Source organism: Bos grunniens, chromosome 29 (genome assembly GCF_055505025.1).
Source record: "Bos grunniens cultivar Pamir isolate PY7600 chromosome 29, Bosgru_T2T1.0, whole genome shotgun sequence".
Taxonomy (NCBI): domain Eukaryota; kingdom Metazoa; phylum Chordata; class Mammalia; order Artiodactyla; family Bovidae; genus Bos; species Bos grunniens.
The window spans coordinates 1,992,348-2,015,329 of record NC_141193.1 but is presented as its reverse complement, the minus strand read 5'-3'; the positions used below and the strand labels follow the sequence as shown (position 1 = coordinate 2,015,329).

Sequence of the window (22,982 nt, the reverse complement as noted above, 5' to 3'; positions counted from 1 at the left end):
CCTCTGGTGGCCGATGGGCCCGACCGGCGAGGCCGTTGGGGGTCCTAGAGCTGGGCCTGGACCCGGCCTCCCACCCAGCCCCGAGCTCAGGGGAAGGGGCGCACGGACGTGTCACCTGCTCTCGTGTGTTACCGCAAACCCCCAGAAGCCGAGCTGCTTAGATCCGCATTTTCCAGAGAAACCAACGCCCAGAGTTAGAGAGACAGAAGGATTTGCAGGGCGTGAGCCGGGACCCTGGGCTCCAGGGCCCCGGTGCCTCCCCGTGCTGCTCCTCGGTGGAGCGACAGTGTCTGTGAGAAGCCTGCTTGCTGACAGCAGCCTGCCCACCAACCAGGACAGCACTCCTGGGGGCTGACACCTCTGCTCGGCGGGACCCAGGAAGGGAGGGGACAGTCTCTGCCCCCTCCAGGGACGGCTGGGCTGTACCCCCTGGGATCAGCCACTCCCACCTGCTGGAGAGATGGGCGAGACCCGGGAGGAAGCAGAGACACAGGAGGGGCGACGCCGCCACCCCCCACAGGGCCGCCTCTTGACACCAGGAGACTGGCGCTGCCCAAGGGGTCCCTGGGCCCATCAGAGAGGGACGGCTGGCCCTTGTGCCTGGTGGCTTGGCCACAGCAGGCCTGTGGGCCGGGCCAGGCCGAGGTCAGGCGGCACCCAGCTCTGCTCACGGCATTGGCTGCCCAGGTGCCAGGTGTGGTGGGCGGGGAGGGGCAGGCGGGCGGGCTGTGGGCCCCTCCACCCGCCCCTTGGCCGGCAGTCACACGTCCGGGCCTCAGGGAGAAAGCAGGCAGGTAGGAGCCCGGCTGCCAGCCCCCATGGGGGAGGAGGGGGCGCCCTGCCGCCAGTCACTTTCTGCCCCGTGCCTCGGTTTCCCCCTGGACCCTGGAACGAGTCCAACCTTCCTGGGGCTGCAGACGGATGGTCCCTCCGTGGGTGAGGTGGGGTGTCCGGGAAGGAACCTGCAGAGGGTCTGGTCCGGAGGAGCAGCCCCAGGGCTCTGGGGGCCAGATGCAGGGAGCCGGCGCTCACAGCCGGGGCCCGTCTGGGTGGGGGCTGAGTGCTGGCTGCAGAGCGTGGGACCCCTGGGCGCCCGCTCCTGGTCACCACATTCTCCCATCTCGGGAGGGAGGGGTGGGCCCGAGTGGTGAGGGGCTGGCCCCGATGACACGGCCCTGGGAGGGGTCGGGCTGGGACCCCCAGGGCCTGGCTGCCCAGGTCCACGGCACGGAGGCCACTTCAGGAGACCCCTGACCAGGGCTGGCCATCTGCCCCTCTGCCCGCCCCGAGCACGGGCCCCAGCGCCTTAGCTGCCGGAGCTGAAGAGCTCGCCTCCATTTTCTTCTGCCTGTCAGGGGTAGGGGGTGGGATTCCAGCGGGGACGACTCAGGACCCCCGGGCACCTGGACTCCGCCGCCCCCTCCAGGAACAGGGGCCTCGAGCCGGACACCTGCTCATGCAAATCCGATGTTTGCATGTCCTTCCCGCTCCGCGGCCCCATTTGCCTGGCGCCCCTCCCACCCCCAGCGCTCGCTGCCCCCCTCACCCCCGCCCTGGCGCTCACGGCCACCCCCACCATGCTCAGTGACCCCCCAGCACTCGGCACAGGACCCAGTGCTCCTTGGCCCCTCGGCTGGGAAGCCAGAGGCCAGGGACCAGCCTTCGGGGTTGGGGGTGAGGAGTCTGGGGTGAGGGGTGTGGGGTGAGGGGTCAGGTGGTGGCCCCAGAGAAGGCAAAACTGGGGCTTAGGACCAGCTGCCTATCAGCAAGGAAAGGGCGGCATGGGCTGGGTGGGCACCATAGCACCCCTCCTGAGACAGAGGCCGGCCCCAGGCCCACCCCCCGGCGGAGCAAGCCCGGGGCTCACGGACCGTGAGCACTCCAGTGCTACCCAGGCTCCCCACAGGCCGGGCCGGGGTACGTCCAGCGGTGGGGAGGGAGGCCACCCCCACAGGCCCTGCCCTGTCCCCCCCATACGGTGGGAAGGCTCCCCACATCGCTGCCTACACTCTGCGGTTGAAGAGCATCCCCCCAAGTTCACGTCCACCCCAAATATCAGAATGCTTGGAAAGAGGGTCTTTGCAGAAGCACTGAGTGATGGTGAGGTCATAGGGAGTGGGGCGGCCCCTTGAGCAGTGACCGGTGTCCTTATAAGGAGATGGGGAGATGGAGGCAGAGACTGGAGGGACGCTGGAGCCCCCAGAGCTGGACGGGGTGAGAAGGCCCTAGAGCCTGCTGAGAGCACGAGGCCCTGCGCACCTTGATTTGGGGTTTCTGGCCTCCAGAGCCTTCTGTCGCTTTAAGATGCCCAGCGGGTGGTCATTCGTTAGGGCGCCTGGGACCCTCCAGCAGTTATAACCCCAAGGGCGGCAGGGCCAAGGGGGTGCCCGAGCCCGGGCCAGGCCTAGCCCCCCTAGCCCCTACCCTGGCTCTGTGGTCAGATGCAGGACCCCCCACTCCCTGTGTGTGTCCCAGCAGTGGGGGCCCAGCGCGGGGCAGGGAGAAGGGTGCGGGGTGGGGCGGATGCAAATCCTCCCCCACCCTCCCCCAGAGCAGGGATGGGGGGAATTTGAATACGGCCTTTCCAAGCCTGGAGGCTGTGTGTGGGGACGGGGCCTGGGTGTGCGGGCAACACACGGGCTGTAGGAGTGCCCTGGCAGCCGTGGCAAAGTCCCACAGAGGGCGGAGGACAAGGGGAAGCGAGTCTCTGCTCAGGAGGCCGGAAGCCCACTGCAGCGTGGCCCGCTCTCCCAGCAGGGCCAGGGAGAGTCCTTCCTGCTCCTCCCACTGCTGGGCACCGGCATCCCCAGCCTCGGCCGCATCCCTCCAGCCTCTGTGTCCATCCTCACTCGGCTTCTTCCCCTCCTTCTAAGGCCACTTTGGCCAGTGGATCAGAGCCCATCCTGATGAGCCCCTCTCCCTGATCACATCTGCAAAGAGCTTACTTCCACAACAACTGCATTCGCAGGCCCCGGGAGCGAGGGCGTGGACGCGTCACTTTGGGGGACGCGGTGGCGGGCCCGTGGCGGCCTGCAGGGGCCCTGCCCACGCCTGCCGGCCCCGCCTGTGTGCACAGGTGGCCCTCTCTAAGAATCAAAGGGCTGGCCTGGCCCTGAGAACCAAGGGAGTCACTCTCCTTTCACAGAGGGCCCATCCTGGCTGGGCCCTGCCCAGGGCACCTCCCAGGGGACGGCGGTGGACGGGGCAGCCGTGGAGCTGGAGCTTCCCAGAGTGGGCCTGGTGGGGCAGAGCATCTCAGTTCTGCCGGGACCTGGGGTCCCATCGGCTCTGCTCCTTCTGTGGACACAGGAGGGCCAGGGCGGGGCGGATGCGCTTTCCCGTGGGTCTGCAGAGGAGGCTGCTGGAGACAGCAGGTTGCGGCGGGGGGGCATGTGGGCCGTGGCCCGGGGGCAGGGAGCTGGGTGGCTGGTCTGCGGTGGGCCCAGGAGGCACAGGGGCGTTTGCCATCAGGCAGGTTGATGGGACCCAGGTCCTGTCCCTTGGCCGTTCCTGGGACCCCTCCAGGCACATGGGCAGTGCTGGGCCGGAATGAGGACTCGGTGGGCAGGTGTCTGGGAGGTGGGAGGGGTGGGGAGTAAGGAGGGGGCCCCATCCCTCCTCACCTGAGCTTCATGCCCCTGTTTGCCTGCCGCCCCCTCTGCTCAGCAGCCGGCGCCCAGGGTCCATGCCTGTCCTGGGTTGACAGGGCTGTGGCATGGTGGGGTATGGGGCGGGCTGCAAGACTTCCACTGCCTTTTGGGGTTTCCAGGACACCCCCTGCCAAAGGCTTGTTAGAAGTGGCAACGGAAGGGCTGGCTAGTGGTGCTGGGGGAGGGTGAGTAGAAGTGCGGGGTGGGGAGGGAGCCAGGAGGAGCTTCCATCCTGGCCTTGGGCCGGAAGCTCTGGCAGCTTGAAGAGAGCAATGCAGACGGGAGGCAGGCTGAGACCCAGGGGCTGCAGGAGGGCTGGGGTCACGGTCAGGGCTGGGGACTGCAGGGAAGGGCGCTGGGGCAGGTGCTCCCCCTTTCCGCCTGTACCTCGGCTTCCCTGTGAAGGCGGCAGGGCCTCCAGCAGGAAGTGGGCTGGGGCTCGCCTCACATGCCCTCAGGGTGGGCTCTGTCCTTGCAGACAGGACCCCATGCAGGACGCGGGGGGCACCCGTCCTGGCAGCCCCAGGGGTGCTGGAGACACGTGGGAGCCGAGCCTGGGCCGGGGTGAGATCATCTTCGGACGGTCTGGGAAGAAGCGAGGCAAGGTGAGAGCTGCCCCCACCTGGGGACTGGCCGGCACCACCCCTTGTGCTACCCTGGACCCTGGGCCCCGGATGCCCATCTCCTCCGGGCCGCTCTCTCATAAGGGGTCTGTTTGGAGCCCCCAGGAGGGCGGAATTCTGGAGCTGGTAGCCCCTTCTGGCTTCTGCCTCCTACCCCAACACACGACAGGTCCAGGCTCCTCCTCCAGCCAGCCTTGGCCGCTCACGGGTCACCCAGCGGGTCCAGATGGCCTGGGGAGCCCTGGCCTTCAGCTGCGGCCCTGCCCCCACCCCCTGGAGCCCAGCCCACCCCTGTGCCTAGCGCGCCCTCGCCCTGCACCCCTGCTCCCACCCTGCAGTTCGTGAGGGTACCCAGCGGTGTGGCCCCGTCTGTGCTCTTCGACCTCCTGCTGGCCGAGTGGCACCTGCCAGCCCCCAACCTGGTGGTGTCGCTGGTGGGCGAGGAGCGGCCCTTCGCCTTGAAGCCGTGGCTGCGGGATGTGCTTCGCAAGGGGCTGGTGAAGGCGGCTCAGAGCACAGGTGGGTCAGGGCGCAGGCGGCTCAGGGCGCAGGCAGGTCAGGGGGCAGGAGGGTCAGGGCGCAGGCGGCTCAGAGGGCAGGAGGGTCAGGGCGCAGGCAGCTCAGGGCGCAGACAGGTCAGGGGGCAGGCGGCTCAGGGCGCGGGTGGCTCAGGGTGCAGGTGGGTCACGGCAGGCGGGTCAGGGAGCAGGAGGGTCAGGGCGCAGGCAGGTCAGGGCGCAGGCGGCTCAGGGCGCAGACAGGTCAAGGGGCAGGCGGCTCAGGGCGCAGGCGGCTCAGGGCGCAGACAGGTCAGGGGGCAGGTGGCTCAGGGTGCAGGCGGGTCAGGGCGCAGACAGGTCAGGGAGCAGGCGGCTCAGGGTGCAGACAGGTCAGGGGGCAAGTGGCTCAGGGCGCAGGTGGGTCAGGGCGCAGGTGGCTCAGGGCGCAGACAGGTCAGGGGGCAGGCGGCTCAGGGTGCGGGCGGGTCAGGGCGCAGACAGGTCAGGGGGCAAGTGGCTCAGGGCGCAGGCAGGTCAGGGGGCAGGCGGCTCAGGGTGCGGGCAGGTCAGGGCACAGGCAGGTCGGGAGCGGGTGGCTCAGGGTGCGGGCAGGTCAGGGCGCAGGCGGCTCAGGGTGCGGGCGGGTCAGGGTGCAGACAGGTCAGGGGGCAAGTGGCTCAGGGCGCAGGCGGGTCAGGGCGCAGGTGGCTCAGGGCGCAGACAGGTCAGGGGGCAGGCGGCTCAGGGTGCGGGCAGGTCAGGGTGCAGACAGGTCGGGGGCAGGCGGCTCAGGGCGCAGGCAGGTCAGGGGGCAGGCGGCTCAGGGTGCGGGCGGGTCAGGGCGCAGGCAGGTCGGGAGCGGGTGGCTCATGGCGCAGACGGGTCAGGGGGCAGGCGGCTCAGGGTGCAGGTGAGTCACGGCAGGCCGGTCAGGGCACAGGTCAGGGCGCAGGCGGCTCAGGGCACAGGTGGGTCAGAACACCTGAGAGGCCCCACGCCGGCCCTCAGCTGCCATCCCCATGGTCGCCCTCCCTCCGCGGCGCTGCGGGGCGGTGGGAGCCACTCTGGGGTACACGGCAAGGGACTGAAGGTCCCCGGGCTCAGAGCCTCCCCCAGGAGAGCCTGGCCACGTGTGGGGCCAACAGGCCTAAGTGGAAGACCCAGGGAAGGGTGAGACCTCCATAAGCTGCTGTCCACAGCCAGGCCTCCTCACCCCATCTCTTGGGACAGCACTCTGGCCAGCTGGTGGCTGGGGTCAGAATTAAACTCCTGGGCTTTGATTTCAGGGGCTGGGCCTTCGGAAAGCCCAGTCAGGGAGGGGGGTTTCCGCCCTCCTCCACCCCAGAAATGACTGTAGAAGAGACAAAGGCCCTGCTGACTGTTGGGCCGAGGGCTCTGTGCGCTAGAAGGACGTCCTGGGTTCTGGGCCAGCACAGGCTGGGGTCAGAGTCTCTGTCCAGAGGGCAGCAGGGGCCTGCCTCCAGCCCTAACCCTGACCTTGGTCCTGGAGAGTGCCTGGGGAGACCCCTGTGCTCAGGGACCCCTGTGCCTGCAGGAGCCTGGATCCTGACCAGCGCGCTCCGAGTGGGCCTCGCCCGCTATGTCGGGCAGGCTGTGCGCGACCACTCCCTGGCCAGCACGTCCACCAAGGCCCGCGTGGTGGCCATCGGCATCGCCTCGCTGGGCCGCGTGCTGCACCGCCGGCTCCTGGACCATGCCCAGGTGGGCGCCGGGCTCTGGGCGCTCAGATCGTGGGACAAGCAGATCAGGGAGGCCCCCAGAGGTCGGCCGCCTCGGGGCTGGATGGCGTGCCTGACAGAGGCCCCCAGGGCCATCTCGCAGGCTGACCACACTACACCATCTGTGACTGAGCTCCCACCTACCAGGGCAGCAGTGGGCAGACCAGCCCTACCCTCGGTGGTGGGGGCGGCACTCACGGGCCTGGGAGGGAGTGAGGCTGATCTAAGGGACAGAGGCAGTGACCTGACGCCACAGCAGGGTAGCGGGGGCTGGACCCAGAGCCGGGAGGGGTGGAGGGAGGTGGGAGGGAGTGGGGGCCTCCTGCCCAGTGAGCGGCCAGCAGGAGGCAGCATCTCCCAGGACACGAGTGGGGAGAGGGCTGCCAGGCTCCCAGCCGGCACAGGCCTGGAGTGGGCACCTGGTTTCCCAGGACCCCACCCAGACCGGTGCCCAAACGCCTGGCTCAGCCACAGCCCCGCAAGCTCTGTGACCTGGGGCTGGCTGGTGTTCTCTGCCCCACCCAGACGGGGGCCTGAGACAGGTCCCCAGAAGGCCAGGCAGCCCCGTGAGTGGAGCCCCCCTCCACCCGGCACACGGGGTTCTGTCTGGAGGGTACCCTCCCTGGGCGCCCCCTGCAGCAGCAGCGGCCCTTCCTCCATCTGGGGGTGTGGGCCACGCCCGGGTCTCACGGTGTGTGTGCCTAGGGGGACGGCCCCGTGCACTACCCCTTGGACGACGGAGGCGGCCAGGGCCCCTTCTGCCCCCTGGACAACAACCACTCCCACTTCATCCTGGTGGAGCCAGGGTCCCCCGGGAAGGGCGACGGGCCCACGGAGCTGCGGCTGCGGCTGGAGAAGTATATCTCGGAGCAGAGGACAGGTTACGGGGGTGAGTCTGCCCGGGGGGCGGGGCAGGGGAGGGGCGAGAGGCGGTCCACGGGGGAGGGGCGGAGGGGGGCGGTCCACGGGGGAGGGGCTGCCCGCGGGGGAGGGGGGCTGCCGGGAACACCGTGGTGGGGGTCGCAGGGGTGGCCAGGGCTGAAGGACCACCAGCTTGGGCCGGGACGGGCATTCCAGCCACCAAACATGCCGGAGTGTTGAGACCTGGGCCACTGGGGGGTCCTGGGTGAGGGGGCTGCTGGCCAGAGTGATGGGGAACACGACTTTGGGGAGTCCCTGCCAGGAGGTAACATTTCCCCCAGGCAGCAGAGTGGGTGAAGGTCCATTTCCAGTGCCCCCCGACCCCACCCCGACCAGAGGCTCTGGCTGGGGGCTCCAGGCTCTGCCAAGAAAGTGAGATTTGCGAGTTTCCAGGGGCCTGTCTCCCTCCCCCGCCGGAAGTTCGCTGCCTGCAGGGGGCAGTGCTGCCCCAGGAGCGGCCTCCAGCGTGGCCAGGGCGGGTCTGAAAGCGGGATTTGCCAAAGCCCGTGTATTTACAACTAACATTTACAATCACAATATACGTGTGATCGCTGGCAATATTATAAGCAGTGTGTGTGTGTCTACCAACTGAGCACTCTTTAGTGAAAATGCAACCTAAGCCGTGTTTACCCCTCACCTTAAGGACGCAGGGCTGGCCCGGGCTGCTGAAGCCGGGAGGCTCATACCCGCTCCGCCCAGTATCCTTCCCGCTTGGCAGGCGCCTCGTGAGTTAGAGGGGACTGTTCTCGGGCCAGGGGCGGTCCAGTCTGTCCTGCCTCCTCCCGGAAGCTTGCCAAGCTTTCCCCACACAGCCCACCCGGCAGGCCCGGGCTTCTGGGGCTGCACATTCTGAAGTCTCACATCTGCTTTTTCGGGGGTAAGCCCCTCCTTCACCACATTGAGGTGCTCTGGGGCACTCGGATGGCCTGGCAAGTGGTCAGTGGAGCTTCCTGCCCTGGCCGGGGAGAGATGCCCGCTGTTGGAACGTGGTTGGTGCGGCCACGGACCCGATGTTCGACTTGACGTTTAAAGCCACGAAGCACCACGCGGGAGAGTGGGGTGTGGGCCTGGCCTTGTCCCGGGTCACACGGCAGCTGGGAGCCTCTCCGGAGGAAAAGCCTCTTGCCTGGAGTTTGCCCAGAAAATGCCGCAGGCTGGTGGTCTGAGGCCCGGGGGGTTACCCCACAGGAGGGTTCCACGCCCTCCACTCACCCGGGCACCTGGGTGGACGCTGTGCTCCATCTGTCCACAGGAACCAGCAGCATCGAGATCCCTGTTCTCTGTCTGCTGGTCAACGGGGACCCCAGCACCCTGGAGGTAGGGCAGGCGGGGACCTCCCACGGGGCCCCCCAGCCAGGGCTGGGATGGCGCCTGGCGCTGACCCGGCCCATTGTGCCCCCTCCGCCTGCCTCAGAGGATTTCCAGGGCCGTGGAGCACGCCGCCCCGTGGCTGATCCTGGCGGGCTCGGGGGGCATTGCGGACGTGCTCGCTGCCCTCATGAACCAGCCCCACCTCCTGACGCCCCACGTGGCCGAGAAGCAGTTTAGGGAGAAGTTCCCCAGCGAGCACTTCTCCTGGGAGGATGTCGTGCGCTGGACCGGGCTGGTATGAGCCGCCGGAGAGAGGGCTGCGTGCTGGCCCCCGCCCTAGACCCCAGCCCCTGGACTGCGCGTCCGTGCCCAGCCCCACTGGCTGCAAACCCCCCGGGCTGGCCCCCGCTTCAGGCCCTTGTGGAGTGGGGATGCCCGGCTCTGAGGGTGGGGCTGCCCTGGGCCCAGGGGACGGCGGGCTGGCCTTCCGGCTGGGGGCCGTGCAGTCACCTCCGGGCCTTTGTCCTGGGCTCCCAGCTACAGACCATCATGTCCCACCGGCACCTGCTCACAGTGCACGACTTCGAGCAGGAGGGCTCCGAGGAGCTGGACACAGTCATCCTCAAGGCGCTGGTGAAAGGTGGGGCCGGGCCGCGCCTGCCGGGGCCCCCCGGGAGGCACCGGGCAGGGGAGGGTGGTGGGGCAGCCCCCCCCACCCCACCCCCCGGGCTCTCGGCCTCCAGGAGCCTGCGCCTGGGTGGCTGCACTCCGCTGCGAGTGTCAGTGCGGGTGAGCGTGTGCGAGTGTTTGAGCGTGTGTACAGCCGCTGCTCACTTGGGCGGCAGCACGTGTGACCAGACTGAAGGAACACAGAACCTTCCAGGGCCTCCACACAATGATGACATGCAAATCCACGAGAGGTTCTGTCTTTGGAGGTTTTACGTTAGATGTATTTTATCACAAAATTTTTAAACTATTTAATTACTTACTCCTAATTTTTATTTAGTTTTTTGGCTGAGCCTGGTCTCTGTTGCTGCACTCAGGCTTTGCTCTGGTTGCAGTGTGCAGGCTCTCACCCTGGAGACTCGTCTTGTCGTGGACATGGGCCCCAGGGCGCCCAGGCCTCAGCGGTGGTGCTGTGTGGGCACCGCGGCACGGGGGCCCTCCCAGAGCAGGGCGTGAGCTTGTTCCTCTGCATTGGGGGCGGACGCTTAGCCTCTGGACCACCAGGGACGTCCTTAGAAGACTACGGTGCTCAGTTAGTTCAGGGGTTTTTAGTGTTTTTCGAGATGGTTCATGTGTACTACTAACTCCCGAGCATGTCCACCACCCAGAAGACCCACTAGACCCCCGCTCCCCCCGGCCTCTGGCGATCACGAGCCTGCGTGGCTATGGACCTGCCCGTTGGGGGCACTTCCTGGACATGGGACCACACACCGTGTGGCCTTTGGAGTCCTTCTCTGAGCACAACGCTCTGGGCGGTCATCCAGTGCGCTGTAGCCGGTATAGGGGCACCAGCCCTTTAGGACAGCGACAGTCTGCATTTTGTTTCTCTGGCCCCCTGTGGAGGAGCATTCGGGTGGCCTCCACTTCCTGGCTGCCGCTCAGTGTGTTACTCATTGAATGTAAACGCTTGTTGCGGGGCTGACTGCTGCGGGGACACAGACAGGAAGGGGCTCTGTGGGGCAGGGGGCACCCTTGAGGACGGGAAGGCTCCTCCAGACAGGCGCGCGCTCCCCACTATTCCACCCAGCCCTGGGGTCCCCTTGGGGTCCTGGAGCTCCCAGCGGTGGGGTGCGGGTGGATGTCTTGAGGCTCCTGCCAGTACTCAGAGGGTGTGGAGGGAACCAGGGCATCGTTTCCGTGGCATACATCTAGGAGACCCACCTTGAGGGACCCTGTGCCCACTGGCTCTGCTGGCGCCTGGGTTCCCCTTCACCCACTCCGCCTTCCCTGCCCGCAGCCTGCAAGAGCCACAGCCAGGAGGCGCAGGACTACTTGGACGAACTGAAGCTGGCCGTGGCCTGGGACCGCGTGGACATCGCCAAGAGCGAGATCTTCAATGGGGACGTGGAGTGGAAGGTGGCTCCAGGCTCTGGCCGGTGCCAGGCGGGGACCCTGATGAGGGGCTGGGGGCAGGTGGCGTCCAGGGCCAGCCTGGCCCGGCTGTTGCCAGGGGAGCCGGGGAGGCCAGGATACCTCCCGTTGGGCCTCAGTTGTCGGCATCCCAGGCAGGATGGGCTAAATGTCCATCAGTGGGTGCAGGCTGCCTCGGTGCAGAGGGACAGGCAGGGCGGGGCACCTGGGAGCTGGGGGTCTTGCCGAGGGTCCCCACGCCCCTCCCGTGGGACCCCTTCCCCACGGGCTCCCTCTCACCCTCCACCTGGCGCCCCAGTCCCGCGACCTGGAGGAGGTGATGATGGACGCACTGGTGAGCAACAAGCCCGAGTTCGTGCGCCTCTTCGTGGACAACGGCGCGGACGTGGCGGACTTCCTGACGTATGGGAGGCTGCAGCAGCTCTACCGCTCCGTGGCCCCCAAGAGCCTGCTCTTCGACCTGCTGCAGCGCAAGCACGAGGAGGGCCGGCTGACGCTGGCCGGGCTGGGCGCCCAGCAGGCCCGGGAGCCGCCCGCAGGGCCTCCCGCCTTCTCCCTGCACGAGGTGTCCCGGGTGCTCAAGGACTTCCTGCACGATGCCTGCCGTGGGCTCTACCAGGCGGTGAGTGCGGGCCGGGGTGTAAGTGCGGGCGCGGGCAGCGGTGGGCGGGGGGCGGGCGGGGGGCGTGAGTGCGGGCGGGGGCGGCGAGTGGGGTGGGCGTGGGGCGTGAGTGCGGGTGGGGGCGGGGGGCGTGACTGCGGGTGAGTGCGGGTGGGGGCGGGCGGCGAGTGCCCGGGAGCTGGGGGCTTGAGTGAGGGCGGGGCCGTGGCCGAAGGCTGACACACCTGCCCTCCAGGAGCGGGGCCTGGCCCGGAGGCCCTCGGGCCAGAAGGGGCTTCTGGACTTGAACCAGAGGAGCGAGGACCCCTGGAGGGACCTGTTCCTGTGGGCGGTGCTGCAGAACCGCCACGAGATGGCCACCTACTTCTGGGCCATGGTGTGGAGGGCAAGAGGGGGCCTGGGGGTCCCGGGGGGCTGGGAGGACGCTGGGAGAGGCCTGTGGGGGCTGGGAGGTGGCTGCACACTTAGGCCCGTTCTCCCAGGGCCAGGAGGGAGTTGCCGCTGCTCTGGCCGCCTGCAAGATACTCAAAGAGATGTCCCACCTGGAGACGGAGGCTGAGGTGGGCCGGACTCTGCGGGAGGCCAAGTACGAGCAGCTGGCCCTGGGTGAGCACGGGGATGGGCACTGGGGACGGGGCGGGGCTGAGCGGCCCGGTGCTCCCAGCGGGGTCGGATGGGACGTGTGATGAGAACAAAGCCCCACGTCTCGGCCTGCCCAGTGGGGACACTTGGGGAGAGGGAGGCTCCCACGTCCAGACGGGGAGGCGGGGTGCAGACGGGCGCCTCTCACAGCCCCGGGGGAGGTGGGCGGGCGCAGACGTGGGCCGTCCTGCGGGTCCAGCTCTGCGAGGGAGGAGCCCAGCGGGTGGGCCTGGGCGTCACAGCAGCGGCCGCCCCCGCAGACCTCTTCTCCCAGTGTTACCGCCACAGCGAGGAGCGCGCCTTCGCCCTGCTGGTGCGTCGGAACCGCTGCTGGAGCAGAACCACCTGCCTGCACCTGGCCACCGAGGCCGACACCAAGGCCTTCTTTGCCCACGACGGGGTGCAGGTGAGCCCTGGGCGTGCTGTGGGCGCAGCCTGGGCAGAGAGCAGGTGCCCCAGCCAGCTCCCTCAGGCCCTCACCTGGCCAGTGTCCAGACCATGGGGGTGGGCAGGTCCATTCCTGGAAGCCACCCCCCTGACTCCCTTGCTGGAGACTCTCCCCACTAGCCCCAACTCCGGCCCTATCCCCACCTCTCAGTTCAGTTCAGTTGCTAAGTCGTGTCCGATTCTTTGCAACCCCACGGACTGCAGCACGCCAGGCTTCCCTGTCGATTACCAACTCCCGGAGCTTGCTCAAATTCATGTCCATCGAGTCACTGATGCCATCCAACCGTCTCATCCTCTGTCGTCCCCCTCTCCTCCTGCCTTCAATCTTCCCCAGCATCAGGCTCTTTTCCAGTGAGTTGATTCTTCTCACCAGGTGGCCAAAGTATTGACGTTTCAGTTTCAACATCAGTCCTTCCAACGAATATTCAGGACTGATTTCTTTTAGGATTGATTGGTTGGATCTCCTTGCAGCCCAAGGGACACTCAAGAGTCTTCTCCAACACCACAGTTCAAAAGCATCAGTTCTTCGGCGCTCAGCCTTCTTTATGGTCCAACTCTCACATCCATACATGACTACTGGAAAAGCCATAGCTTTGACTAGATGGACCTTTGTTGGCAAAGTAATGTCTCTGCTTTTTAACACACTGTCTAGGTTGGTCATAACTTTTCTTCCAAGGAGCAAGTGTCCTTTAATTTCATGGCTGCAGTCACCATCTACAGTGATTTCAGAGCCCAAAAAGATAAAGTCTGTCACTGTTTCCATTGTTTCCCCATTTATTTGCCATGAAGTGATGGGACCTGATGCCATGATCTTAGTTTTCTGAATGTTGAGTTTTAGGCCAACTTTTTCACTCTCCTCTTTCACTTTCATCAAGAGGCTCTTTAGTTCTTCACTTTCTGCCAGAAGTGTGGTGTCATCTGCATATCTGAGGTTATTGATATTTCTCCCGGCAACACTGATCCCAGCTTGTGCTTCATCCACCTCGGCATTTCGCATAATGTACTCTGCATATAAGTTAAATAACCAGGGTGACAATATATAGCCTTGACATACTCCTTTCCCAATTTGGAACCAGTCTGTTGTTCCATGTCCAGTTCTAACCGTTGCTTCCTGACCTGCATATAGGTTTCTCAAGAGGCAGGTCAGGTAGTCTGGTATTCCCATCTCTTTAAGAATTTTCTACAGTTTATTGTGATCCACACAGTCAAAGGCTTTGGCATAGTCAATAAAGCAGATGTTTTTCTGGAATTATCTTGCTTTTTCGATGATCCAACAGATGTTGGCAATTCGATCTCTGGTTCCTCTGCCTTTTCGAAATCCAGCTTGAACATCTGGAAGTTCACGATTCTTGTATTGCTGAAGCCTGGCTTGGAGAATTTTGAGCATTACTTTATTAGCGTGTGAGATGAGTGCAATTGTGAGGTAGTTTGAGCATTCTTTGGCATTGCCTTTCTTTGGGACTGGGATGAAAACTGACCTTTTCCAGTCCTGTGGCCACTGCTGAGTTTTCCAAATTTGCTGGCATATTGAGTGCGGCACTTTCACAGCATCATCTTTCAGGATTTGAAATAGCTCAACTGGAATCCCATCACCTCCACTAGCTTTGTTCATAGTGATGCTTCCTAAGGCCCACTTGACTTCACATTCCAGAATGTCTGGCTCTAGGTGAGTGATCATACCATTGTGGTTATCTGGGTCATGATGATCTTTTTTGTATAGATCTTCTGTGTATTTTTGCCACCCCTCTTTAATATCTTCTGCCTCTGTTAGGTCCATCGTTTATTGTGCTCATCTTTGTATGAAATTTTCCCTTGGTGTCTCTAATTTTCTTGAAGAGATTTCTAGTCTTTCCCATGCTATTGTTTTCCTTTATTTCTTTGCATTGATCACTGAGGAAGGCTTTCTTATCTCTCCTTGCTACACTTTGGAACTCCGCATTCAAATGGGTATATCTTTCCTTTTCTTCTTTGCCTTTAGCTTCTCTTCTTTTCTCAGCTATTTGTAAAGCCTCTTCAGACAACCATTTTGCCTTTTTGCATTTCTTTTTCTTGGGGACGGTCTTGATCCCTGCCTCCTGTACAATGTCATGAACCTCTGTCCATAGTTCATCAGGCACTCTGTCTATCAGATCTAATCCCTTGAATCTATTTGTCATTTCCACTGTATAATCATAAGGGATTTGATTTAGGTCAATCCCGAATGGCCTAGTGGTTTTCCCTACTTTCTTCAATTTAAGTCTGAATTTGGCAATAAGGAGTTCATGATCTGAGCCACAGTCAGCTCCTGGTCTTGTTTTTGCTGACTGTATGGAGCTTCTCCATCTTTGGCTGCAAAGAATATAATCAGTCTAATTTCAGGGTTGACCATCTGGTGATGTCCATGTGTAGAGTCATCTCTTGTGTTGTTGGAAGAGGGAGTTTGCTATGACCAGTGCGTTCTCTTGGCAAAACTCTGTTGGCCTTTGCCCAGCTTTATTTTGTACTCCAAGGGCAAATTTGCCTGTTACTCCAGGTATCTCTTGACTTCCTACTTTTGCATTCCAGTCCCCTATAATGAAGAGGACATCTTTTTTGGGGTGTTAGTTCTCCACCTCCGGTCTCAGCAAGTCAACCCTGCTAACCTGGAGCCTGGCCTCCCTCCATGGAAGGTGTTCCTTCTCCACCAGGAGGGAGGCTCTGGGGGCTGCAGGCTGGGAGGACTGATGCCTTAGCTGAACCCTGAAGGGAGGCTGCTCTGGGCACTGGGGCAGGTGTGTGGGGGGGGCAACACCACCCCTTTGTTTCAGGCCTTCCTGACCAAGATCTGGTGGGGGGACATGGCCTCGGGCACCCCCATCCTGCGGCTGCTGGGCGCCTTCTTCTGCCCAGCCCTCATCTACACCAACCTCATCGCCTTCAGGTCCGTCAGCACACACAGCAGCCGCTCCCCAGACCTGTGCTGGTGGCGACACACCCCAGCCTCCCCTCTACGGGACCCACACCTGTGTGGCCCCTTGTGCCCCCTCCCCGCCCACATCCGCGTGGCCCCTGTGCGCCCCCTCCCTGACCCCACATGCTCGTGGCCCCTCTGCGTGCCCCCTCCCCGCATCCCTCTGCAGTTCATCCGCTGGTCGGGTGCTCGGGCCGAGCGGGAGCCTCGGGTGCCCTCCCCACGACCCTGAGGGGCTCCTGTGCTCACAGCAAGGAGGCCCCTCTAAGGACAGGCCCAGAGGACCTGCAAGAGCTGGACAGTCTGGACACAGAGAAGAGCCTGCTCTGCGGCCTGGGCAGCAGGTGAGGGCCTGCAGAGGGGGCAGTGGTGGGGAGCTGGACTTCCGTGGGCAGGGGCGAGCTCTGGACCCCGGGTGCCCGTCTTACCACTGGCCGTGGCCTCCTTCGGGTGCAGGGCGGAGGAGCTGTCCGAGGCGCTGAGGAGTGAGCGTGACCGAGGCCGGAGAGCCGCTTTCCTGCTCACGCGCTGGAGGAAGTTCTGGGGGGCGCCCGTCACCGTGTTCCTTGGGAACGTGGTCATGTACTTTGCCTTCCTCTTCCTGTTCACCTACGTCCTGCTGGTGGACTTCTGGCCCCCTCCTCAGGGGCCGTCGGGGTCTGAGGTCGCCCTCTACTTCTGGGTCTTCACGCTGGTGCTGGAGGAGATCCGGCAGGTCAGTGACGGAGCCCGGGGGGTTGCGGGTCACAGCCCGGCCCAGGAGGGGCCATGCCCCGCGAGGGGGAGCCCGGGCCGCCATCACCGGGCCATCTACGCCTGCCAGGGCTTCTTCACGGATGAGGACACACACCTGGTGAAGAAGCTCACGCTGTACGTGGAGGACAGCTGGAACAAGTGTGACCTGGTGGCCATCTTCCTGTTCATCGCCGGGGTCACCTGCAGGTCTGGGGCCCCGGGGCCTGGCGGGGGCAGCCTCGGGGGGCTGGGGGGCAGGGCTGCCTCCAGGATGGGTCCGCCCGGGCCTGGCGCCCGCGCTGTGCGTCCCGGAGGAAGCCCCAGCCCTCTCTGGGCACGGGCAGCCGCCCAGCCTGCCCTCCCGCCCACCCAGGATGCTGCCCTGGGCCTTTGAGGCCGGCCGCACGGTACTCGCCATTGACTTCATGGTGTTCACGCTCCGGCTCATCCACATCTTCGCCGTCCACAAGCAGCTGGGCCCCAAGATCATCATCGTGGAGCGGATGGTGAGCCCGGGCCGGGGTGGTGAGGCCGGGCCCCGCCCGGAGGGTGCTGACCCTTCTCCTCCCCGCCCCCCGCCCCCCGAGATGAAGGACGTCTTCTTCTTCCTCTTCTTCCTGAGCGTGTGGCTCGTGGCCTACGGCGTGACCACACAGGCGCTGCTGCACCCGCATGACGGTCGCCTGGAGTGGATCTTCCGCCGCGTGCTGTACCGGCCGTACCTGCAGATCTTCGGGCAGATCCCGCTGGATGAGATCGACGGTCAGCACTCAGCCCGGGCCGGGGGACTCCACGTGGGGCCCCACCCTGGGGAGCCACAGCACTGAGACCCCCTAGCAGCACACTCCTTTTGTAAGACCCTGGACACCCAGCCCTTCAGCAGGGCCTCGGGGGGTCACAGGAGACCCTGGCCTGATGCTGACGGAAGGGAAGTCCCCAGGGCTGGCCCCCAGGCCCGGCACACCCACCAGGTCATGTCCGGTGGGGGACAGGTCCGGGCTGACGTGTGCCAGCTGTGGAGGCCCCAACCTCGGGCCCTGGGTGGGAGACAGAGATGGAGCTGTGGGCAGAGAGGGCCGCGGGGGCCGGGGCCTTGCAGGGGGGGTGGGCAGGCGCTGGGCACAGGGCACAGGGCTGGGCCCCCCACCACCAGCCATTGCCTGGTCTGGGCCCCAGGCTGGCCCTCCCAGCACGTCCCCACTGACAGTATGCTTGCGGCCCACCCACTGGAGAGGCCCTCGGCTGGAAGGCCACTCCTGAGGGCACCCTAGCTTCTGGGGACCCACCTGACACGTGAGCCCAACACCATGCCTGGCTTGTATGGCTTGCCTGAGGGGGTGTCTCCAGGGAGGCCCCTGCATAGGGGTGGGGGTGGGGGCTGGTGAAAGTGAAGTCGTTCAGTCGTGTCCAGCTCTTTTGTGCCGTATGGACTGCAGCCCACTAGGCTCCTCCGTCCATGGGATTTTCCAGGCAGGAATACTGGAGTGGGTTGCCATTTCCTTCTCCAGGGGATCTTCCTGACCCAGGGATGGAACCTGGGTCTCCTGTACTGCAGGCAGACTCTTTACCATCTGAGCCCCCAGAGAATCCTCTGAGAATTTCCCATGATAGTGCGGTAGGGGGTAGGGGGTGCTCGGGGAGGCCCAGGCTGGACCCGGAACACCTGTGTGGGCCCCGGCATGGCTGGGGTGCACTGCGGAGGAGGAGAAGGGGAACCAGCCCCTCCCACAAGGGGGACCAGTGTGGGGGCCCAGGGCTCCAGCCGTGCTGGGCGCTCCCAGGGTGCGGAGCGGGGCAGGGGGTCCTTCACTCAGGTGGGTGTCACGGGGCGATCATGGGCGCAGAGTCCCTGAGGCTGACTGCAGCCGCTAATGAGGCAGGTCAGCGCCCGTGACCTGGTAAATATTTGTCCATGGGACGAGGACGTGACTGAGACCGGCGGGCTCCGGGCTGAGGGGCTGCGCCGTCACGGGAGCTGCCTCCTAATTAGAGGGTTTTGCGGGCTCATTTCCTGGGCTGTTTTCTTAGTCCCCCCGACGTGTGCTCTCCCGTGGGCGCCGTTTTCCAGGCCATTAGTTTAATGGGCCCCTGCCTGCCTGGGCGGCCCTGCCTGGGGGACACTGCCATGACCTCCAACTGCCCCAGTCCCACGGGGCTCCTTGGGAAGAGGCGGGACAAGTGGGCGCCCAGGACCGGGCAGGGGTGGGGTCCCTCCTGCCCTGATGGCCACACATGGGTACGAGGGAACTCTATTATGGTTCGGGGTCCCTAGGAGCCTGGGGTCACCTGGGCAGGACGAGGGGGTGCAGGTTCCCAGGGGTCCAGTTTTCAACACCACTGTAGCTGCCAGGCTGAGCCCCACTGTGGCAGTGCCAGCCTGGGCCAGTGCGCTGAGGGTCCCTCCCCCTCCCCGGCTCTCAGAGTGGACCCTGGCCAGCCCCTCTCTGGAGCCCACCAGCCGGCAGGCAGAAGGTGGTTTGCTTATTTACAGGCTGAGAGGGAAGGCATCCGCAGCCCGTGGTCCCAGCTGGGGTCCTGGGCGGCTGCGGAAGCCAGCTCCAAGTGTCCTGGGCAGAGCCCCGCTCTGGGCCCCAAGAGGCCCCGGGATGACCCATCTCCCAGCTGGGCGTGGTGGTGCCTCTGAGAGTCCCAGGGGAGACGCAGGCGCCTCATCACCATGGAGCTGCTTCCATCAGACGGGCAGGCTCTCCAGGCCGCTCGGGGTGCCCAGGGCGAGAACGGATCTGCAGGCCACAAGGGCAGGGGCGGCTGGGGAGGGGTCTCACACGAAGGACCTCAGTCAGGAGGGGTTCATCCCATGAGGGAGACACACAGGGGAACAGGCCCTGCCAGCCTGACACGCAAGCCCAGAGGTGGGACACAGGCACACACGGAGAAACAGAGACCCCCATGCCCCCCACTGAGGTACAGCATGAAGACGGCAGGGAGGGGGCAGTCAGGGAAACACAGTCCTACGTGCAGGCGTGTCCAGGTCCACACACACACACGGCCTGTGGAGGTCACCCCTGCAGCCTCAAGCCCTCCTGCCAGGGAGACGCCCCAGCCCCTGGGGCCCCCGCACCCTTGTGCCCTGCCCTGGCCTCCATCTGCACCTCCCTCCCATCTCCTGGGGTGGGGGTGGGGGCCAGGCTGGCCCTGCAGGGCCTGAGACAGGCAGGGGAGGGGCCCCTCAGAGATAACGGCCCCTCCAGAATCCCTGTCCAGGGCTTGGAGCTCAGCCTGCCCCAGGCTGGGTGCTCACTGCCCGCGCCTCTACTGCCCAGACGGCTCGAGGAGCCAGCTCCTCCTCAAGGCCGCGGTAACCCGTGTCAAGGGCATTCTGCCGCTGCAGGCTTTGGGAAGGTGCAGACCTGCCCTGGCTCAGACTCCAGTGGCGGGCAGCGAGCCACAGGCCTGCAAAGTCCTGCGGGAGAGACCCCACGCCCTCGCCAAGGCCAGCACCCCCCACGCTGGCTGTGAGCAGAGCTTTGGGTGGGGCTGGGGTGACACGGGCTGGGCTCTGCCTCCAGAGCCCGTGGGATGCTGTGACCTCAGCCCAGCAAAGCGGTGGAAGCGGGGCCAGCACGGCCAGGCAGACCACCCAAGACCCAGTTGTCCCAGGACTTGGGAGTCTGAGCGCCGAAGCCCGGACTGTGCCCGGGAAAGCATGGGGACTGGCCACCTCCCTGGGCCCTTCCCCCGGGTGGCCTCAACCACAGGGACACGACTCAACGCCCGAGGGTGCTGGCGGCTCAGGCCCGCCGCAACCCCCGCGCCCCGCCCCTTGCAGAAGCCCGCGTGAACTGCTCCCTGCACCCACTGCTGCTGGAAGGCTCACCCTCCTGCCCCAACCTCTATGCCAACTGGGTGGTCATCCTCCTGCTGGTCACCTTCCTGCTGGTCACCAACGTGCTGCTCATGAACCTGCTCATCGCCATGTTCAGGTGGCTGCCCTGCCGCCTGGATCTGTCCACTTTGCGGGGGGGGCCTTGGTTCTGGTCTCCCCAGCCCAGACCTGTCCAGCCCTCCAGACCGCAGGGGGCAGTCGCCTCTCTGCCTTCAGGAGGGGCTTGGATAAGGGGTGTTACTCCAGAGCTGGGGCTCCCCTCTGGAGGTCTCCCCTCTGGCGCTCAGGGCACCAAGGAGATGGTGCGGGCCTGGCAGGTGTGTGCGGGCAGGTGCCTGGGTCTGCCAGGCTGCAGCAGAGGGGCGGTGGGGGACCCCGGGGGCGGGCGGGGTGGGGCACAGGGGGGCGGTGGGGGACCCTGGGGGCGCAGGGGGGCGGTGGGGGACCTCGGGGGCGGGCAGGGCGGGGCGCAGGGGGGCGGGGCGGGGCGCAGGGGGGCGGTGGGGGACCCGGGGGAGCAGGGCCCGCGCCCACGCAGCGCCCCCGCCGCCGCCCGCAGCTACACGTTCCAGGTGGTGCAGGGCAACGCGGACGCCTTCTGGAAGTTCCAGCGCTTCCACCTCATCGTGGAGTACCACGAGCGCCCCGCACTGGCGCCCCCGTTCATCCTCCTCAGCCACCTGAGCCTGGTGCTCAAGAGGCTCCTGCAGAGGGGGACCCCGCAGAAGCGGGCGCGCCTAGGTGAGGCTCCTGCCTGAACCGCATGGACGGAGGGGCCCTGGGCCTGGGCCTGGGCGGGGGCAGCGGGCAGCGGGCCCCGGCCCCCTCTGCGGCAGCCCCGAGGGCCTGCCCACCATGGGGCTTCCAGGCCTGGGCCCTGCCCTGAGGCTGCGCGGCTCCCCAGAGAGGGACCTGCCAGAGCCGCTGGACCAGAAGGTGGTCACCTGGGAGGCGGTGCAGAAGGAGAACTTCCTGAGCGAGCTGGAGAAGCGCCGGAGGGAGAGCCAGGAGGAGCTGCTGCGGAAGGCGGCGCACAGGTGTGGGGGCGCCCTCCCAGTGCGGCGGGCCGCGGGGGCACCGAGCCCACAGAGCCACGCACGGGGGCCAGCGCCCTCCCTGCAGGGCCAGCAGGTGCTGGCGGGGCTGGGAGCTCTCTGGGGATGGCGGGCTGCCTTAAGGCTGGCATGGCCCCTCATGTCACTGGGTCTGGACTGGGTGGGGACATGGCCCGTTTCTAACAAGCAGCCTCTCACTCTGGACTGGGCTCTGCTGGGCCAGGCCTGCCCTACACTTGGGGGTTGGTGCCAGTACTCACGGGGTTCTTCCTGCTCTGGGGCAAACCTCACACCCACGCGCCTGGTCCTGCCTGTGGGTGGGGACAGCCCTGATGCCCCCTCACCACCATGCCCAAGGGGCCGGAGCACCCTGAACTCAGGCGCCCACAGAGGCTCAGTGGCCCCCAAACGCACCCAAAGGGCCTGGGCATCAGGGCAGGGAGGTGGGAAGGCCCCCGGTGTGGGGCACTGGCCTTCAGCCGCCTGCTGCCTGCCCGCTCCCGCCACAGGGTGGACGTCGTAGCCAAGTACCTTGGGGGCCTGAGGGAACAGGAGAGACGCGTCAGGCGTCTGGAGTCTCAGGTGGGCTGGTGGATCAGGGCGCCCTTCTCCCTGGGCAGGGCCTGGCAGGTGGGCATGCAGTCAGGGCAGGGGCAGGGCGGAGAGAGCCTGGAGCTTCAGGACTCGTGCCCGCCCCTCTGGGAGGAGACCCTGCTGCTCCCCAGGGGTCCTGCACTGAAGACCCCTCCCCGTCCACTCCTCACACACACGCTGGAGCCTCTTCCTCCCTCTCTTGAGTGACAGCCATCAGAGCGGTGTCAGGGGCAGCTGGATGGCGGGGGCGGGGGGGGCGGTGGACGCAGGCTCGGCCCCAGAGCCCCCAGCCTGCCCTCCTCCAGGTTGGCTACTGCGCGGCGCTCCTCTCCTCTGTGGCCGAGTCGCTGGCCCGTGGCAGCTCCAGCTGGAGTGAGTGTGACGGCCCCCATTCCCCAGGCGCTCGGGGGGCGGGTGGGCACGGCAGCCCTCTGCCAGCCTGCAGGCCTGGGGGCTGTGTCCTCTGCCTCACCTTAGGCCTCCACTTTCCACCTGTCCTGGGAGAAGACAGGCCCAGGTTTTGGATGGTCCTTGGCTGGCCACGATCTTTAGGGCACTGGGGCCCTCTGTGGGAACCCACCAACTCAACCGGAGCGTGGTTCATGGGCCCCACTGGCTGCTTCCCCCACCCACCCCGCCCAGGGCCAGCTCTCCCCGGGGCTGCCCTACTGGGCACCCAGCAGCTGTAAAGGGGTCTTCCTTCCCTCCCAGACTCTCAGAACTCCAGCAGCGGGAACCCACCGGCCTCTGCTGACCACGGAGGAGCCCTGGGTAGCACAGAGTGCCCAGAGGCTGGCCAGCTGCCCTCCAACCCCTGAGCCACCTGGACATAAGCACAGGGAGCCCTGCACTCCCAGGGGCCCAGACCTGGAGGGCACGGCCCTTGGCTGGTCATCCTGGGCCTCGTGGAGATGCCTGAACAACCCCCCACCAGTCAAGCACCCCGGGCGCGATGTACCACCCTCGCCCTGCCCAGCACCTCCCTAGGCCTGGGAATGCAGCAGTGTGTCACGGGCCCCCCGAACCCCATCCAGAGCCAACCAGCTGGGGCCAGAAGAGCAGGCCTCGCTGAGTGTCTTGTGGGGAGCCTCCCTTTAGGTGGGCAGCTGCCTTGGGGTCCACGCCCAACCTGTGTCACCCACCAAGAGACTGGTCTTTTTCTGAAACGCTTGGAGTTAGAATCTCTGTCTCCAAGACCCAGGCTGAGTGTTGTGTCGGCTGCCGCCCCCACGCCCGACAGCGCGCATGGCGAGTGCCGGGCCATCCCGTC

General features: G+C 65.6%; 1 protein-coding gene across 7 annotated transcripts; it reads left to right on the top strand.

Moving 5' to 3' along the window:
- Positions 1 to 757: 757 nt before the first annotated feature.
- On the top strand, positions 758 to 22,878 carry TRPM5 (transient receptor potential cation channel subfamily M member 5). Of its 7 annotated transcripts, none has more exons than XM_086383855.1 (25): positions 758 to 794; positions 4,129 to 4,255; positions 4,612 to 4,792; positions 6,329 to 6,495; positions 7,218 to 7,401; positions 8,686 to 8,750; positions 8,848 to 9,039; positions 9,282 to 9,384; positions 10,708 to 10,826; positions 11,140 to 11,463; positions 11,699 to 11,839; positions 11,946 to 12,069; positions 12,366 to 12,511; positions 15,339 to 15,451; positions 15,733 to 15,825; positions 15,938 to 16,196; positions 16,305 to 16,423; positions 16,590 to 16,722; positions 16,804 to 16,978; positions 20,007 to 20,160; positions 20,623 to 20,804; positions 20,968 to 21,100; positions 21,628 to 21,700; positions 22,018 to 22,084; positions 22,424 to 22,878. In XM_086383855.1, the coding sequence occupies exons 2-25, from the start codon at positions 4,139 to 4,141 to the stop codon at positions 22,528 to 22,530; spliced, it is 3,471 nt and encodes a 1,156-aa protein (XP_086239981.1). In that variant the 5' UTR covers positions 758 to 794; positions 4,129 to 4,138; the 3' UTR covers positions 22,531 to 22,878. The 7 variants fall into 7 exon arrangements, with proteins under 7 accessions (XP_086239981.1, XP_086239977.1, XP_086239982.1 ...); XM_086383851.1 differs by having other exon boundaries at positions 20,007 to 20,380; XM_086383856.1 differs by lacking the exon at positions 11,699 to 11,839.
- Positions 22,879 to 22,982: the final 104 nt, after the last annotated feature.